The sequence below is a fragment of the Pocillopora verrucosa genome, chromosome 4 (genome assembly GCF_036669915.1).
Source record: "Pocillopora verrucosa isolate sample1 chromosome 4, ASM3666991v2, whole genome shotgun sequence".
NCBI classification, from domain to species: Eukaryota; Metazoa; Cnidaria; class Anthozoa; order Scleractinia; family Pocilloporidae; genus Pocillopora; species Pocillopora verrucosa.
This window is the reverse complement of record NC_089315.1, coordinates 29,793,131-29,812,046: the sequence shown is the minus strand read 5'-3', so window position 1 is coordinate 29,812,046 and position 18,916 is coordinate 29,793,131. Positions and strand designations below refer to the sequence as shown.

Genomic DNA, 18,916 nt, shown 5'->3' with positions numbered 1-18,916 from the left:
GTGTTCAGTCTGAAATCTAGAGGTATTCACAAAATATTTTAATTAAACTCATATCTAATGATCTATTCGAACAGAACCATAAAAGAGGTAGAGGAACGCATGCTCAGCGAAGAAAAATAAAAACTCACGAAATCAGATGATGCTGGTGGTTAAGGAGGAAAGTCACCTTAAAATAACTTTAGGTGGCGAACATGCTGTAATGACAAGAATCACACAGAAAACTTGTAACTCTGGGTTCTGTTTTTGATGTTATTACTGAAGTGGTTGGACATCTGGATCAGTTCATTTTACACTGTTGGTTAATTGTATGAAACAAGTCTGACGGGTTTTACAGGTATGGATCATGATTTGCCGATAGGTTTAGCTGAGAAAGGAACGAAGTCAATGCGAACACGAAGTTCGGAGGAAATCATACAGCGCCCATGTCTATCGAATCGAGCCTCATGATTATATGATGTCAACCAACAATTACTTATTTATCAGAAACCTTGTCTTTTTGAGGCGTTTTACAAACCTTGTTGGATTATTTCAGTTTTTTAATCTATTTAAAATTTGACAAGGAATTTAAAAGCTGTCAGCAATATCACAAATATTGTTTTAATGTTCTTAACTCAAACTAATGGGGTATAACAAAAGTTAGCAATACTTAACCGTTACCATTCTCATTATTATAAAGTCAGTAAAACACTTACACGTTACACGGGCAAGATATCTAAAATTCCTTGAATGTCTTGGATAGGCTACCCTCCATCAATTGCGATAACTGTTTCTTTTTTAGTGAAATACCACCTATTCTAAATTGAATTGAATCAGTAAAGAACACGCCGAAAAGTTTCTAAATATCTATACATATATACAATCGTTAGCACTTAACTGAAAGGACTACGCCTAGAAAGAATCTTCTCGGCTAGGATCTCTGGAAATAGCCAGACTCACTTGTCCAGAACAACGGCACTTTCTTGAAACCACACCTATTTACACCATTACGAAGAAACTAAAACGGTCCAGTGAAGTGAAACTTGACCTAGTACGTTCACTATAATAATGATAGCAACCATCATTTAAATTTTCAGCTCTTGTTTTCAAGTCTGATTCAGTTAATGACTGAATGTTTTATGTGACTGATGCATGATCATAACAGACTCAAATTCGACAAAAATGGAGATGTCAGTGACGGAGAAAGAATGTTCCATAACTACCTACATTTTAAACTAAGACGATTGCTTAAGAGGAGACGTCACGCAGAAGTGACTGTATCATCATTCTTGCGGAACTTCTAAGTAGTGCTGCCTTGGTACACTTGAAGACACTCAGAACTGGACAAGGTTAGACGGTTCACATCAAGAGATTCTCTGTCAGAGTTTGTTACCGGATTTCAGGAGTTCCCTTGCATGGCTCCCAATAGACGCTCTCTGACTTCTTCCAATTCGTTCCTGGTCCTGTGCGAGGAAAGGCACATCAACCAAAAACTCGTAAAATTTAATGCTTAACCCTTTAACTCCCAGAAGTGATTAACATGAAACTTCTCCCAATAATATCCACACATTGTCCAGCAAACAGGTAATGAGAATACTCAAACTTATCAGGTAAGAGTTATTTTGATCTAACACCAAATTCTTGTAACTAATCCACAAGGAAATATGAAGCCGCCAGAGAGGAGAATTAACAATGAGATCTCAGTAGTTGAAGAATTAAGGAGGTGGATGAAGGTGTTAATGTTTAATTCATCAACACCTGCATGCCTAAAGGATCCCTAATGAAACGCAAAATTTATAGTGATAGACAGTTATTTACCTTGTAAGATCGTTGTTTTCGTCATCCAATATTTTCTTTTGCATGGCCTCGCATCTTTCAAGATATTCCTTGGCTGTTTTGAATTCTTCCTTCATTTTATGAACCATCGCAAGGTCAAAAAGCGACTTAGCGGTGTCTCGATGGTCCTTCAGTAACTCGAGCCGAATCTCCAACGCGTCTTTCGAATGTAGTTCGGCAGTGTTGTACTCTCCCTGGGCAAAATAATTGTTTGACAGACTGTTGAGGACGGTTGCAGTGAAAGGATGTTTACCCAGTGTTCTTCTGTAAATGGGTAGCGTCTTTCTTTCTCTGACATTGATTGCCTGCTCATGATTTCCCTCGAGCGAAAGGATCACTACCGAGGGAATTAGAGTTTCATCATTGAATTTGTAAATAATTCCAAAGATACAATGATTCCAATTTTAGTCATTTTCGGCTGACCATGAAGATAATTAAGAAAGGTAGTAAAAGTGATTTTTGTTGTCTTAAAGAAAGGATTTTTGAAGTAGCCGTGACCCCTTTAAAGTATTATGCATTAGAATTCATGTGAAGGATTTCGTTCCTTATAATGTTTATAATCAACCACTAGATAGTATCTAGTGGTTGATTACAAACATTATAAGGACACTTTTCAATACATTTCAGAGTTTTGCACCTTCTCGGTGTTCTAAGGATCCTGTCAAGGGCCAGACTAAATGAATGACGGCTATTAAGCTGAATCTTGACTAATGAGAGGCTAAAATCATAATGGAGGATTAGGATGCTTCTCTTGCTTTTTTCACTCAGAGCACAGGCCACAATCTGTAACGCATTGTCAATTGTGACTCTTTATTCATCGATTTTGAAGATTCATACGTAAGCAAATGCTCAAAATAACCTTAAAATACGATCCCACAAACTGCCCTGCAAAATGTATGATCAATGCGCTCGCAAATTAAATTGGTACCTAATCATTTTGTGCACCTACCTCCCAGATCATTATACGTTGCACCGAGCATAACGTCGTCATCCTGTCCTTCCGATCGAATTCTGATTGCCTGTTGGACTTTTTCTTTTGCCTCCTCAAAAAAGCCTACTGTGGCGATACATCGACCAAGTTTGGCAAGGCACTGAGCTCGGCTGTTCCCTTTTTTAACTCCAAGATTACGTTGGATTCGGTCAGCCTTCGTGAAGTATTCTTTGGCTATTTCAGCGTGTAAAGCACACGGACCAATTGGAGGACAGGAACAGCTGAATACTTCTTTCAGCCCCAAGGATGTGAGGCAATCGCTCAGTCTCGTCTGATCTTTCATCTCTTCGCATCTCTTTCTTAGAGATTTGAAGGCATATTCAAATTTGGCCTTTCCCATCATCTTCGCCAGTAGCTCCGTTACGCTGTTGAAAACATCAATGCATCTTCTTGTTTGTTCTTCATCCATTTGGCCATTTTTGCACCATTCAACGAGCTGCATGACATTCGCTTCATCTTTCTGAAAGGCTGCAATAGCTTCTGACACGTTCTGGCTCAGGAACATTTTAAAGATGTCTTCCAGAAAGGTTAAAAAATGGCGGATAAACATTCTCCGAGCATCTAGGATCACTTGACGAAACTCCTGCTCCATTGCCTTAGTTTCACAATAATCACGAATTACTCGTAGGAGGGTATAGGAGCATTCATCCCCATCAATGCGTTCTTCTAAAAGTGATCGCTTGGACAGTTCCATTCCACTTTCTCTGAGTTGAGACGCACTCATCTCCGTTGACTGAAATATTTTCACTGCCTCAGGCAGAGAAAAACGCCTTTTGAGTAATGCAAATCTGATGAGGAGATGCTTTTCTATCAAATCAAGCCTCTCGAAGCAATGATCGATACAAACGTTGATCTTCATATCCTCTGATACCGTTTGAATCTTTCTGAAGAAATCGAATTTTTTTTGGGGCGAAGGACACCTCATCGCTTCTAAGAGACTTGGCAGGTCACTGTGGGAGGAGGCCAGGGTGTAAAGAACCAAGGGAATACCGCTGCAAATCTCTGACAAGTCATGTGCTTGAGTTATATTGACTTGCCTATCCTTCCACACTTTTCTCAAAAGGTTAATGGATTCTTCTGGCGTAAAAGACGACAGATGAAGTATTTCTTGACCTGCTTCCGGAAAAGAAACTTTCTCTGAAGAGGTGAGGAGGAGCTTGACTTTGCCTGCAACCATTAAAATGTCGTTGATAAGATTCTTAATCTTCGATCCTTCCTCAGATGGGTTGTTCTGTTGGAGTGACAATTCATTTTCAGGGAGCTGCATTCTGTCATCCAAATTAAGTATAAATTCAAAATTATCCAATAGCAAAATGGTGAAGAAATCTTGGCTTTTCAAGCGATTTTTTAGCTCAGGTATTGGATTCTCCACAGGTGCGTGATATACTTGCTGAAGAGCCTTCTCAGCAAAATCATGGGAAAGTTTTATGTTTCTGCAGTTGACATAGATCACCACGGTACTTCCCCCAGAATTCAGTATGTCGTTTGCCACTTTCGTCGCCACGGTCGTCTTCCCTATACCAGTGACACCGTGTATGAGAAGGCATCTGCAATTGTGCTGTGGAGAAAGGTATTTTCTGATTTCGTCGCATTCTGTTTCGCGATTGACGAAATGCGGCACCGTTTGGGGGAGAAGAGACAATTTTCTATCGATTCCTGTAAGTCAATGCAAAGTATTGCAATGGAAGATAGATTAAACCTCACAGATACATGCCACAATTTCCATAAACAGAAAATGATGGATAAGAGAAACAGCATCAGAAGGAGAAAATACCTGCTGAAGTTTCCTCAACTGGTTTTGATGACCCAGAAACCAGCTGAGATGTTATGTCATCAAATAACAGCTATACTCAAGCTGTCTTTCTGTTCTCTCACTACACATTCTCGCTATTCCTCTTTAATCTTATCTTGCCTGTCTTACTATTGTTATATATTCTCATCCTTCCCTTTTCACATCCATTTTCTAGGGTGTCACCTTCTTTTCTAATTTTTTTCCTTACCGGTGGCCACTTGAAAGCCCGCTCATCTTTTGCTGGCTATTTCCGGCTCTATCCTTGTAAAGTGTATACACCAGCCAAATAAGAGTATATCATCCAACAACTAAGTTATTGCCAGTTTTACTTGTTAAAAACATATCTTAACTTAAAAAAACGACAGATCTTGACCTGAAGGTTCCAGGATTTCTGGATTACTTTCTTGAATTGATGTTCCAGCAGGTGGATCTGGTTGCTCATCCATCTGTGAGAGAAAGTTTTGAGTTCTCAACGAAGTGTACCTGGTTATGCATGCAGTCTTATTTTATTTTCATAAAAAGCTGAGTAGGGGCCTTGGGATGAGGCCTGCTGCCCGTGTTATTTCTATGACACCCCTTTTAGCGTACGAAACGAAAACTGAACAAGTAGTCTTTTATTTATTAATTGCGAGTTTTAGATGAACAACATGTAAATCACTTTGGCGTCGACTTTTCAGTTTGAATGTGATGTCATATGCACACTTAGCACACTGTTAGACCAGCTATGGTCGGGGAATCCCGTCAGGGGCATTTTCAGTATTTCAAGCTGTACCAATAACGATTCGTACAAGTTGAGAATCTCCCTGATGTGAAATAAAATTTGACCACGTTTTTGTGTCTTCGAGACTCGCATGTATCAGGCACAACCGAGGCACTAAGTACCTTGAGCAGTCCGGTCAACGACGGAGAGGAAAAGGTCGATTAAAAAGGAACCGGTATTTATCTCGATAATTTAGCGAATGGCTGGAGATTTCTACAATCTCTAACGACGCCAGACCTCGACTTCAGCATAACATGTGACGTGTGTAAGCGGCGTTGAGTTGTCAGACAAGACAAATGTTGGTGACTGTAAGATGGTGTGTAAGAGGTGTACAAAGTGCGGAGCTTTTTCTCTGCTTTTTCTGCTCGTGAAATCTTTTGTTTGTCCAGTTCTCACCCTATTGAGTTTAAAACAGAAACATAAACAACTTGTGGTCGGTTTTCCTGTTCTCAGACCACGCAGATTTGGGTGACTGTATATGTTGATATTTTGCCGAGGACGCTGAGATGTACAAATTGTTAAACGCATGCGCAGAGCTTTTTCTCGTGAAATCTTTTGTGTCGTCGTGTTCTCGTTGCTGTCTCCGTCGCCGTCATGGTTTGCTAAAGGTCGTACTGTGACCACAACTGCGCTATTGATTTACACCCCTCAGGTATTTTCAGAATTAGCTTGCTTTCAAGTGGCGATCAAACTCTTATATTCTTTCCAACTCATATTTGAACGAATGTCAAGTCTTTCAAGCTAGAGACAGAGTCCCAACAGATTCATAAAAATAACAAAACAACAAGCTCACTCTACTTTCCACGGTTCCGTCTTAACTAAATAATCAGCACTTGGAATCTTAGAACTACGTTAGTTAAACCGGATTAATGAGCAAGAATGACTCCATAATTAATCGACAGAAGATCTGTTGGAATACCTCAAAAGTTCTTAAACCAAGCGTAAATGAAATTTCATGGCAATAAATGAAGTGACCGTTGATCTGCATTGACCAAATTTAATGTTAACTATTCACGACGTTTGGACAGGTCCAGACACGACAACACGGCATTTTTCGACATGTTACTTACACTTAAATGATCATCCTTCAAACTGCCAGATATTTGCCTCGTTTCAAATGAAAAGGAGCTACATAGTGACACAGAAATCGTCCAAGGACCTCACCCTGTACGGGTATTTAACATTTAAGTGTAATTTCCACAGCGGAAATAAAAATCCTTAGTGCGTTAAAAAATCTTGTCATGACTTATAACTTTGAAATTCCTTTACAATCGATATGAACGTGCTTAGTTGGCTCATTAAAACGTCTCTTGAATAAATTTCTATCATCAACCTGAGAGAGAAGTCAAGCAATTACAAATTACGATTGTGATCGAAATTCGCTGAGTCGAACGTAGGCGCTCTGACCCTTTTATTTCCAAACGGACCCGGAAAAACCTGTCGGAAACCTCAGAGTAATGTCACCTTCACAGTTAAACCTTAAATGTTCTTTTCCTACCTTGTTTTCACTGAACCCGGCTATGTAGCGCTGACTGAAAGGTTGAAAATACGTTGAAGAATATTTGTAAGTACATCTCAACTCGACAAACACGGTTCTGATTGATGGCTTCCTCAATCAGATCTGTAAACTGATCTGATTGATGGAGCCATCAAAGCGTATAAATCTCTTCATTTGATTATTGTACGTACGAAAGGAAAAGGTCGATTAAAAGGAATCGGTATTTATCTCAATAATTTAGCAAATGGCTGAAGGTCTCTACTATCTCTAACGACGCCAGACCTCAACTTCAGCATACCATGTGACATATGTAAGCGGCGTTAAGTTCTGGATAGTGTGTTCCCGTTATAAGACAAGACAAATGTTGGTGACCGAAAGATAGTGTTTAAGAGGTGTACAAAGTTTTTAACACGCGTGCGAAGCTTCTGCTCTGCTTTTTCTGCTCGTGAAATCTTTTGTTTGTCGCGTTCTTCACCCTATTGAGTTTAAAACAGAAACGGAAACAACTCGTGGTCGGTTTCCCTGTTCTCAGACCACGCAGATTTGGTCGATTGTGTACGTTGATATTTTGCCGAGGGCGCTGAGATGTACAAATTGTTAAACTCACGTGCAGAGCTTTTTCTCTGTACTGTGAGCACAATTGTGCAATTGGTATGCGCCATTCGAGTAATTTCAGAATTAGCTTACTTTCAAGTGGCGATCAAACTCTTATATTCTTTCCAACTCATATTTGAACGAATGTCAAGTCTTTCAAGCTAGAGACAGAGTCCCAACAGATTCATAAAAATAACAAAACAACAAGCTCACTCTACTTTCCACGGTTCCGTCTTAACTAAATAATCAGCACTTGGAATCTTAGAACTACGTTAGTTAAACCGGATTAATGAGCAAGAATGACTCCATAATTAATCGACAGAAGATCTGTTGGAATACCTCAAAAGTTCTTAAACCAAGCGTAAATGAAATTTAATTGTTCTTAGGAAGTGACCGTTGATCTGCATTGACCAAATTTAATGTTAACTATTCACGACGTTTGGACAGGTCCAGACACGACAACACGGCATTTTTCGACATGATACTTACACTTAAATGATCATCCTTCAAACTACCAGATATTTGCCTCATTTTAAATGAAAAGCAGCTACATAATGACACAGAAATCGTCCAAGGACCTCACCCTGTACGGGTATTAAACATTTAATTGTAATTTCCACAGATTCTGAGCGAAAGCGGAAATAATAACCCTTGATGCGTTAACAAATGTTGTCATGTCTCATTACTTTGAAATTTCTCTACAATCGATATGAACGTGCTTAGTTGGCTCATTAAAACGTCTCTTGAATAAATTCCTATCATCAACCTTAGAGAGAAGTCAAGCAAATACAAATTACGATTGTGATCGAAATTCGCCGAGGCGAACGTAGGCGATCTGACCCTTTCATTTTCAAAAGGACCCGGTAAAACCTGTTGGAAACCTCAGAGTAATGTTTATCTTCACAGTGAAACTTTAAATGTTCTTTTCCTACCTTGTTCTTACTGAACCCGGCTATGTAGCGCTGATTGAAAGGTTGAAAATACGTTGAAGAATGTTTGCAAATGCATCGCAACTCGACGAACACGGTTCTGATTGGTCACTTCCTCAATCAGATCTGTAAACTGATCTGATTGATGGAGCCATCAAAGCGTTTAAATCTCTTCATTTGATCATTGCAGGGGTTAAGACGCAGCCGAAAACGGGCGATAACTCCAAATTATTTTTACCTCTCCGGTCAACTCATCTCCCAACTCGCCTTTAAACGGTCCCCCTAAACTTAGAAATCAACTGAGGCTTCTTCCATCATGCTTACGATTCAAACTATAGTTAAATTTCATTCAAGGCCGTATTGAGTTTGGGTCTTTCGTCGTATTTTAGTATATTTTCCCACGTTTTCGAAAGGCTCTTGATTATTTCTACGGGCCACCTGGCCTTATTGTCACAAACTCTCAGACTGCCTTTTTACCCAAAAATTAAAGGACGCTGACTCTTTCAATCATTAATATATATTGGTCAATATCGATGCATGTGACGCTTTTCTGTTATATTCCGAAAAAGAGAAGCGGAAGCGGCAGATAGTTTTGAGTTCTCAACGAAGTATACCTGGCTATGCATGCAGTCTTATTTTATTTTCATAAAAAGCTGAGTAGGGGCCTTGGGATGAGGCCTGCTGCCTGTTTTATTTCTAAGACACCCCTCCCAGCGTACAAAATGAAAAGTGGACAAGTAGTCTTTTATTTATTAGTTGTGAGTTTTAGATGAACAACATTCAGATAAACAGCATTTTATTCACTTTGCGTCTACTTTTCAGTTTGAATGTGATGTCATGTGTACTCTTAGCACACCGTTAGACCAGCCATGGTCGGGGAATCCCGCCAGGGGTATTTTTATTATTTCAAGCTGTACCAATAACGATTAGCTCAGGTTGAGAATTGCCCCGATGTGAAATAAAATTTGATCATGCTTTTGTGTCTTCAAGACCCGTATGTATCAGCCACGACTGAGGCACTAAGTACTTTAAGCAGTCCGGTGAACGACGGAAAAGAAAAGGTCGATTAAAAAGGAATCGGTATTTATCTCAGTAATTTAGCAAATGGCTGAAGGTCTCTACTATCTCTAACGACGCCAGACCTCGACTTCAGCATACCATGTGACATATGTAAGCGGCGTTGAGTTCTGGATAGTGTGTTCCCGTTATAAGACAAGACAAATGTTGGTGACCGAAAGATGGTGTTTAAGAGGTGTACAAAGTTTTTAACACGCGTGCGAAGCTTCTGCTCTGGTTTTTCTGCTCGTGAAATCTTTTGTTTGTCGCGTTCTTCACCCCATTGAGTTTAAAACAGAAACATAAACAACTCGTGGTCGGTTTTCCTGTTCTCAGACCACGCAGATTTGGTCGACTGTGTACGTTGATATTTTGCCGAGGGCGCTGAGATGTACAAATTGTTAAACTCACGTGCAGAGCTTTTTCTCTGTACTGTGAGCACAATTGTGCAATTGGTATGCGCCATTCGAGTAATTTCAGAGTTTGCATACTTTCAAGTAGCGATCAAACTCTTATATTCTTTCCAACTCGTAATTGAACGAATGTCAAGTCTTTCAAGCTAGAGACAGAATTCCAACAGGTTCGTAAAAATGATAAAACAACAAGCTTACTGTACTTTCCACGGTTCCGTCTTAGCTAAATAATCAGCAATTGGAATCTTAGAACTACGTTTGTTAAACCGGATTAATGAGCAAGAATGACTCCATAATTAATCGACAGAAGATCTGTTGGAATACCTTAACAGTTCTTAAACCAAGCGTAAATGAAATTTAATTGTTCTTAGGAAGTGACCGTTGATCTGCATTGACCAAATTGAATGTTAACTATTCACGAAGTTTGGACAAGTCCAGACACGACAACACGGCATTTTTCGACATGATACTTACACTTAAATGATCATCCTTCAAACTACCAGATATTTGCCTCGTTTTAAATGAAAAGCAGCTACATAGTGACACAGAAATCGTCCAAAGACCTCACCCTGTACGAGTATTAAACATTTAATTGTAATTTCCACAGATTCTAAGCGAAAGCGGAAATAATAACCCTTGATGCGTTAACAAATGTTGTCATGTCTCGTAACTTTGAAATTTCTCTACAATCGATATGAACGTGCTTAGTTGACTCATTAAAATGTCTCTGGAATAATATCCTATCATCAACCTTAGAGAGAAGTCAAGCAAATACAAATTACGATTGTGATCGAAATTCGCCGAGGCGAACGTAGGCGCTCTGACTCTTTCATTTTCAAACGGACCCAGTAAAACCTGTCGGAAACCTCAGAGTAATGTTTATCTTCACAGTTAAACTTTAAATGTTCTTTTCCTACCTTGTTCTTACTGAACCCGGCTATGTAGCGCTGATTGAAAGGATGAAAATACGTTGAAGAATGTTTGTAAATGCATCGCAACTCGACAAACACGGTTCTGATTGGTCGCTTCCTCAATCAGATCTGTAAACTGATCTGATTGATGGAGCCATCAAAGCGTTTAAATCTCTTCATTTGATCATTGCAGGGGTAAAGACGTAGCCGAAAACGGGCGATAACTCCAAATTATTTTTACCTCTCCGGTCAAATCATCTCCCAACTCGCCTTTAAACGGTCCCCTAAACTTAGAAATCAACTGAGGCTTCTTCCATCATGCTTACGATTCAAACTATAGTTAAATTTCATTCAAGGCCGTATTGAGTTTGGGTCTTTCGTCGTATTTTTAGTATATTTTCCCACGTTTTCGAAAGGCTCTTGAATATTTCTACGGGCCACCTGGCCTTATTGTCACAAACTCTCAGACTGCCTTTTTACCCAAAAATTAAAGGACGCTGACTCTCTCAAACATTGATATATATTGGTCAATATCGATGCATGTGACGCTTTTCTGTTATATTCCGAAAAAGAGAAGCGGAAGCGGCAGATAGTTTTGACTTTTCAACGAAGTATACCTGAGTAGGGGCCTTGGGATGAGGCCTGCTGCCTGTTTTATTTCTAAGACGCCCCTCCTAGCGTACAAAATGAAAAGTGGACAAGTAGTCTTTTATTTATTAGTTGTGAGTTTTAGATGAACAACATTCAGATAAACAGCATTTTATTCACTTTGCGTCTACTTTTCAGTTTGAATGTGATGTCATATGTACTCTTAGCACATCGTTAGACCAGCCATGGTCGGGGAATCCCGCCAGGGGCATTTTTATTATTTCAAGCTGTACCAATAACGATTAGCTCAGGTTGAGAATTGCCCTGATGTGAAATAAAATTTGATCATGCTTTTGTGTCTTCAAGACCCGTATGTATCAGCCACGACTGAGGCACTAAGTACTTTAAGCAGTCTGGTCAACGACGGAAAAGAAAAGGTCGATTAAAAAGGAATCGGTATTTATCTCAGTAATTTAGCAAATGGCTGGAGGTCTCTACTATCTCTAACGACACCAGACCTCGACTTTAGCATACCATGTGACATATGTAAGCGGCGTTGAGTTCTGGATAGTGTGTTCCCGTTATAAGACAAGACAAATGTTGGTGACCGAAAGATGGTGTTTAAGAGGTGTACAAAGTTTTTAACACGCGTGCGAAGCTCCTGCCCTGCTTTTTCTACTCGTGAAATCTTTTGTTTGTCGCGTTCTTCACCCTATTGAGTTTAAAACAGAAGCATAAACAATTCGTGCCGGTTTTCCTGTTCTCAGACCACGCAGATTTGGTCGACTGTGTACGTTGATATTTTGCCGAGGGCGCTGAGATGTACAAATTGTTAAACTCACGTGCAGAGTTTTTTTCTCTGTACTGTGAGCACAATTGTGCAATTGATTTGCGCCATTCCAGTAATTTCAGAGTTAGCATACTTTCAAATAGCGATCAAACTCTTATATTCTTTCCAACTCGTAATTGAACGAATGTCAGAATTCCAACAGATTCGTAAGAAAGCTAAAACAACAAGCTTACTGTACTTTCCACGGTTCCGTCTTAACTAAATAATCAGCACTTGGAATCTTAGAACTACGTTAATTAAACCGGATTAATGAGCAAGAATGACTCCAGAATTAATCGACAGAAGATGTGTTGGAATACCTTAAAAGTTCTTAAACCAAGCGTAAATGAAATTTAATTGTAATTAACGAAGTGACCGTTGATCTGCATTGACCAAATTGAATGTTAACTATTCACGAAGTTTGGACAAGTCCAGACACGACAACACGCCATGTTTCGACATGTTACTTACACTTAAATGATCATCCTTCAAACTGCCAGATATTTGCCTCGTTTCAAATGAAAAGCAGCTACATAGTGATACAGAAATCGTCCAAAGACCTCACCCTGTACGGGTATTTAACATTTAAGTGTAATTTGCACAGATTCTGAGCGAAAGCGGAAATAATAGCCCTTGGTGCGTTAACAAATGTTGTCATGTCTTATAACTTTGAAATTCCCCTACAGTCGATAGGAATGTGCTTAGTTGGCTCATTAAAACGTCTCTTGAATAAACTTCTATCATCAACCTTAGAGAGAAGTCAAGCAAATACAAATTACGATTGTGATCGAAATTCGCCGAGGCGAACGTAGGCGCTCTGACCCTTTTATTTCCAAACGGACCCGGTAAAACCTGTCGGAAACCTCAGAGTAATGTAATCTTTACCGTTAAACCTTAAATGTTCTTTTCCTACCTTGTTCTTACTGAACCCGGCTATGTAGCGCTGATTGAAAGGTTGAAAATACGTTGAAGAATGTTTGCAAATGCATCGCAACTCGACGAACACGGTTCTGATTGGTCACTTCCTCAATCAGATCTGTAAACTGATCTGATTGATGGAGCCATCAAAGCGTTTAAATCTCTTCATTTCATCATTGCAGGGGTTAAGACGTAGCCGAAAACGGGCGATAACTCCAAATTATTTTTACCTCTCCGGTCAACTCATCTCCCAACTCGCCTTTAAACGGTCCCCTAAACTTAGAAATCAACTGAGGCTTCTTCCATCATGCTTACGATTCAAACTATAGTTAAATTTCATTCAAGGCCGTATTGAGTTTGGGTCTTTCGTCGTATTTTTAATATATTTTCCCACGTTTTCGAAAGGCTCTTGATTATTTCTACGGGCCACCTGGCCTTATTGTCACAAACTCTCAGACTGCCTTTTTACCCAAAAATGAAAGGACGCTGACTCTTTCAAACATTAATATATATCGGTCAATATCGATGCATGTGACGCTTTTTTGTTATATTCCGAAAAAGAGAAGCGGAAGCGGCAGATAGTTTTGAGTTCTCAACGAAGTATACCTGGCTATGCATGCAGTCTTATCTTATTTTCATAAAAAGCTGAGTAGGGGCCTTGGGATGAGGCCTGCTGCCTGTTTTATTTCTAAGACACCCCTCCCAGCGTACAAAATGAAAAAGGGACAAGTAGTCTTTTATTTATTAGTTGTGAGTTTTAGATGAACAACATTCAGATAAACAGCATTTTATTCACTTTGCGTCTACTTTTCAGTTTGAATGTGATGTCATATGTACTCTTAGCACACCGTTAGACCAGCCATGGTCGGGGAATCCCGCCAGGGGTATTTTTATTATTTCAAGCTGTACCAATAACGATTAGCTCAGGTTGAGAATTGCCCCGATGTGAAATAAAATTTGATCATGCTTTTGTGTCTTCGAGATGCGTATGTATCAAGCACGACTGAGGCACTAAGTACTTTAAGCAGTCCGGTCAACGACGGAAAAGAAAAGGTCGATTAAAAAGGAATCGGTATTTATCTCAGTAATTTAGCAAATGGCTGGAGGTCTCTACTATCTGTAACGACGCCAGACCTCAACTTCAGCATACCATGTGACATATGTAAGCGGCGCTGAGTTCTGGATAGTGTGTTCCCGTTATAAGACAAGACAAATGTTGGTGACGGAAAGATGGTGTTTAGGAGGTGTACAAAGTTTTTAACACAAGTGCGAAGCAGAAAAAGCAGAGCAGAAGCTTCGCACGCGTGTTAAAAACTTTGTACACCTCTTAAACACCATCTTTCGGTCACCAACATTTGTCTTGTCTTATAACGGGAACACACTATCCAGAACTTAACGCCGCTTACATATGTCACTTGGTATGCTGAAGAAGAGGTCTGGCGTCGTTAGAGATAGTAGAGACCTCCAGCCATTTGCTAAATTACTGAGAGAAATACCGATTCCTTTTTAATCGACCTTTTCTTTTCCGTCGTTGACCGGACTGCTTAAAGTACTTAGTGCCTCAGTCGTGGCTGATACATACGGGTCTCGAAGACACAAAAACATGATCAAATTTTATTTCACATCGGGGCAATTCTCAACCTGAGCTAATCGTTATTGGTACAGCTTGAAATAATAAAAATACCCCTGGCGGGATTCCCCGACCATGGTTGGTCTAACGGTGTGCTAAGAGTACATATGACATCACATTCAAACTGAAAAGTAGACGCAAAGTGAATAAAATGCTGTTTATCTGAATGTTGTTCATCTAAAACTCACAACTAATAAATAAAAGACTACTTGTCCACTTTTCATTTTGTACGCTGGGAGGGGTGTCTTAGAAATAAAACAGGCAGCAGGCCTCATCCCAAGGCCCCTACTCAGCTTTTTATGAAAATAAAATAAGACTGCATGCATAGCCAAGTATACTTCGTTGAGAACCCAAAACTATCTGCCGCTTCCGCTTCTCTTTTTCGGAATATAACAGAAAAGCGTCACATGCATCGATATTGACCAATATATATCAATGTTTGAAAGAGTCAGCGTCCTTTAATTTTTGGGTAAAAAGGCAGTCTGAGAGTTTGTGACAATAAGGCCAGGTGGCCCGTAGAAATAATCAAGAGCCTTTCGAAAACGTGGGAAAATATACTAAAAATACGACGAAAGACCCAAACTCAATACGGCCTTGAATGAAATTTAACTATAGTTTGAATCGTAAGCATGATGGAAGAAGCCTCAGTTCATTTTTAAGTCCAGGAGACCGTTTAAAGGCGAGTTGGGAGATGAGTTGACCGGAGAGGTAAAAACAATTTGGAGTTATCGCCGGTTTTTGGCTACGTCTTAACCCCTGCAATGATCAAATGAAGAGATTTAAACGCTTTGATGGCTCCATCAATCAGATCAGTTTACAGCTCTGAATGAGGAAGTGACCAATCAGAACCGTGTACGTCGAGTTGCAATGAGTTTACAAATATTCTTCAACGTATTTTCAACCTTTCAGTCAGCGCTACATAACCGGGTTCAGTAGAAACAAGGTAGGAAAAGAACATTTAAGGTTTAACTGTGAAGGTGACATTACTCTGAGGTTTCCGACAGGTTTTACCGAGTCCGTTTGGAAACAAAAGGGTCAGAGCGCCTACTTTCGACTCGGCGAATTTCGATCACAATCGTAATTTGTATTTGCTTGACTTCTCTCTGGCGCTGATGATAGAAATTTATTCAAGAGACGTTTTAATGAGCCAACTAAGCACGTTCATATCGATTGTAGAGGAATTTCAAAGTTATAAGACATGACAACATTTGTTAACGCATCAAGGATTATTATTTCCGCTTTCGCTTAGAATCTGTGCAAATTACACTTAAATGTTAAATACCCGTACAGGGTGAGGTCTTTGGACGATTTCTGTGTCACTATGTAGCTCCTTTTATTTGAAACGAGGCAAATATCTGGCAGTTTGAGGAATGATCATTTAAGTGTAAGTAACATGTCGAAACATGCCGTGTTGTCTTGTCTGGACCTGTCCAAACGTTGTGAATAGTTAACATTCAATTTGGTCAATGCAGATCAACGATCACTTCGTTAATTACCATTAAATTTCATTTACGCTTGGTTTAAGAACTTTTAAGGTATTCCAACACATCTTCTGTCGATTAATTCTGGAGTCATTCTTGCTCATTAATCCGGTTTAACTAGAGCTTTTTCTCTGTACTGTGAGCACAATTGTGCAATTGGTATGCGCCATTCGAGTAATTTCAGAGTTTGCATACTTTCAAGTAGCGATCAAACTCTTATATTCTTTCCAACTCGTAATTGAACGAATGTCAAGTCTTTCAAGCTAGAGACAGAATTCCAACAGGTTCGCAAAAATGATAAAACAACAAGCTTACTGTACTTTCCATGGTTCCGTCTTAGCTAACTAATCAGCACTTGGAATCTTAGAACTACGTTTGTTAAACCGGATTAATGAGCAAGAATGGCTCCATAATTAATCGACAGAAGATCTGTTGGAATACCTTAACAGTTCTTAAACCAAACGTAAATGAAATTTAATTGTTCTTAGGAAGTGACCGTTGATCTGCATTGACCAAATTGAATGTTAACTATTCACGAAGTTTGGACAAGTCCAGACACGACAACACGGCATTTTTCGACATGATACTTACACTTAAATGATCATCCTTCAAACTACCAGATATTTGCCTCGTTTTAAATGAAAAGCAGCTACATGGTGACACAGAAATCGTCCAAAGACCTCACCCTGTACGAGTATTAAACATTTAAGCGTAATTTGCACAGATTCTGAGCGAAAGCGGAAATAATAACCCTTGATGCGTTAACAAATGTTGTCATGTCTCATAACTTTGAAATTTCTCTACAATCGATATGAACGTGCTTAGTTGGCTCATTAAAACGTCTCTTGAATAATATCCTATCATCAACCCTAGAGAGAAGTGAAGCAAATACAAATTACGATTGTGATCGAAATTCGCCGAGGCGAACGTAGGCGCTCTGACCCTTTCATTTTCAAACGGACCCAGTAAAACCTGTCGGAAACCTCAGAGTAATGTTTATCTTCACAGTTAAACTTAAATGTTCTTTTCCTACCTTGTTCTTACTGAACCCAGCTATGTAGCGCTGATTGAAAGGTTGAAAATACGTTGAAGAATGTTTGTAAATGCATCGCAACTCGACGAACACAGTTCTGATTGGTCGCTTCCTCAATCAGATCTGTAAACTCATCTGATTGATGGAGCCATCAAAGCGTTTAAATCTCTTCATTTGATCATTGCAGGGGTTAAGACGTAGCCGAAAACGGGCGATAACTCCAAATTATTTTTACCTCTCCGGTCAAATCATCTCCCAACTCGCCTTTGAACGGTCCCTTAAACTTAGAAATCAACTGAGGCGTCTTCGATCATGCTTACGATTCAAACTTTAGTTAAATTTCATTCAAGGCCGTATTGAGTTTGGGTCTTTCGTCGTATTTTTAGTATATTTTCCCACGTTTTCGAAAGGCTCTTGATTATTTCTACGGGCCACCTGGCCTTATTGTCACAAACTCTCAGACTGCCTTTTTACCCAAAAATTAAAGAACGCTGACTCTTTCAAACATTAATATATATTGGTCAATATCGATGCATGTGACGCTTTTCTGTTATATTCCGAAAAAGAGAAGCGGAAGCGGCAGATAGTTTTGAGTTCTCAACGAAGTATACCTGGCTATGCATGCAGTCTTATTTTATTTTCATAAAAAGCTGAGTAGGGGCCTTGGGATGAGGCCTGCTGCCTGTTTTATTTCTAAGACGCCCCTCCTAGCGTACAAAATGAAAAGTGGACAAGTAGTCTTTTATTTATTAGTTGTGAGTTTTAGATGAACAACATTCAGATAAACAGCATTTTATTCACTTTGCGTCTACTTTTCAGTTTGAATGTGATGTCATATGTACTCTTAGCACACCGTTAGACCAGCCATGGTTGGGGAATCCGGCCAGGGGTTTTTTATTATTTCAAGCTGTACCAATAACGATTCGCTCAGGTTGAGAATTGCCCTGATGTGAAATAAAATTTGATCATGTTTTTGTGTCTTCGAGACCCGTATGTATCAGCCACGACTGAGGCACTAAGTACTTTAAGCAGTCCGGTCAACGACGGAAAAGAAAAGGTCAATTAAAAAGGAATCGGTATTTATCTCAATAATTTAGCAAATGGCTGGAGGTCTCTACTATCTCTAACGACGCCAGACCTCGACTTCAGCATACCATGTAACATGTGTAAGTGGCGTTGAGTTCTAAATAGTGTGTTCCCGTTGTCAGACAAGACAAATGTTGGTGACCGAAAGATGCTGTTTAAGAGGTGTACAAAGTTTTTAACACAAGTGTGAAATTTTTGCTCTGCTTTTTCTGCTCGTGAAATCTTTTGTTTGTCGCGTTCTTCACCCTATTGAGTTTAAAACAGGAACATAAACAACTCGTGGTCGGTTTCCTGTTCTCAGACCACGCAGATTTGGTTGACTGAGTATGTTGATATTTTGCCGAGGGCGCTGAGATGTATAAATTGTTAAACTCACGTGCAGAGCTTTTTTTCTGTACTGTGACCACAACTGTACAATTGATTTACGCCCTTCGGGTAATTTCAGAATGAGCATACTTTCAAGTAGCGATCAAACTCTTATATTCTTTCCAACTCGCAATTGAGCGAATGTCACACCTTTCAAGCTAGAGACAGAATTCCAAGAGATTCATAAAAATGATAAAACAAAAAGCTTACTGTACTTTCCATGGTTCCG

The 18,916-nt window shown here is 39.5% G+C and overlaps 1 protein-coding gene across 5 annotated transcripts in view; it reads right to left on the bottom strand.

Annotated features, from left to right (window-relative positions):
• Nucleotides 1–579: 579 nt before the first annotated feature.
• LOC131779782 (uncharacterized) overlaps nt 580–18,916 on the bottom strand; it is a 19,654-nt gene continuing 1,317 nt past the window's right edge. The window contains exons 1-6 of one of the 5 annotated variants that reach the window (XM_066165080.1): nt 8,380–8,400; nt 6,854–6,887; nt 4,969–5,041; nt 2,762–4,459; nt 1,795–2,149; nt 580–1,439 (exon numbers count right to left, since the gene is read on the bottom strand). In XM_066165080.1, the coding sequence (XP_066021177.1) occupies nt 1,376–1,439; nt 1,795–2,149; nt 2,762–4,459; nt 4,969–5,041 (2,190 nt within the window). In that variant the 5' untranslated portion in view covers nt 6,854–6,887; nt 8,380–8,400 and the 3' untranslated portion in view covers nt 580–1,375. Of the gene's footprint in view, nt 1,440–1,794; nt 2,150–2,761; nt 4,460–4,968; nt 5,042–6,853; nt 6,888–8,379; nt 12,195–17,235; nt 17,297–18,916 lie in introns of those variants that run through there. The other 4 variants (XM_066165081.1, XM_066165082.1, XM_066165079.1 and 1 more) reach the window with 4 other exon arrangements.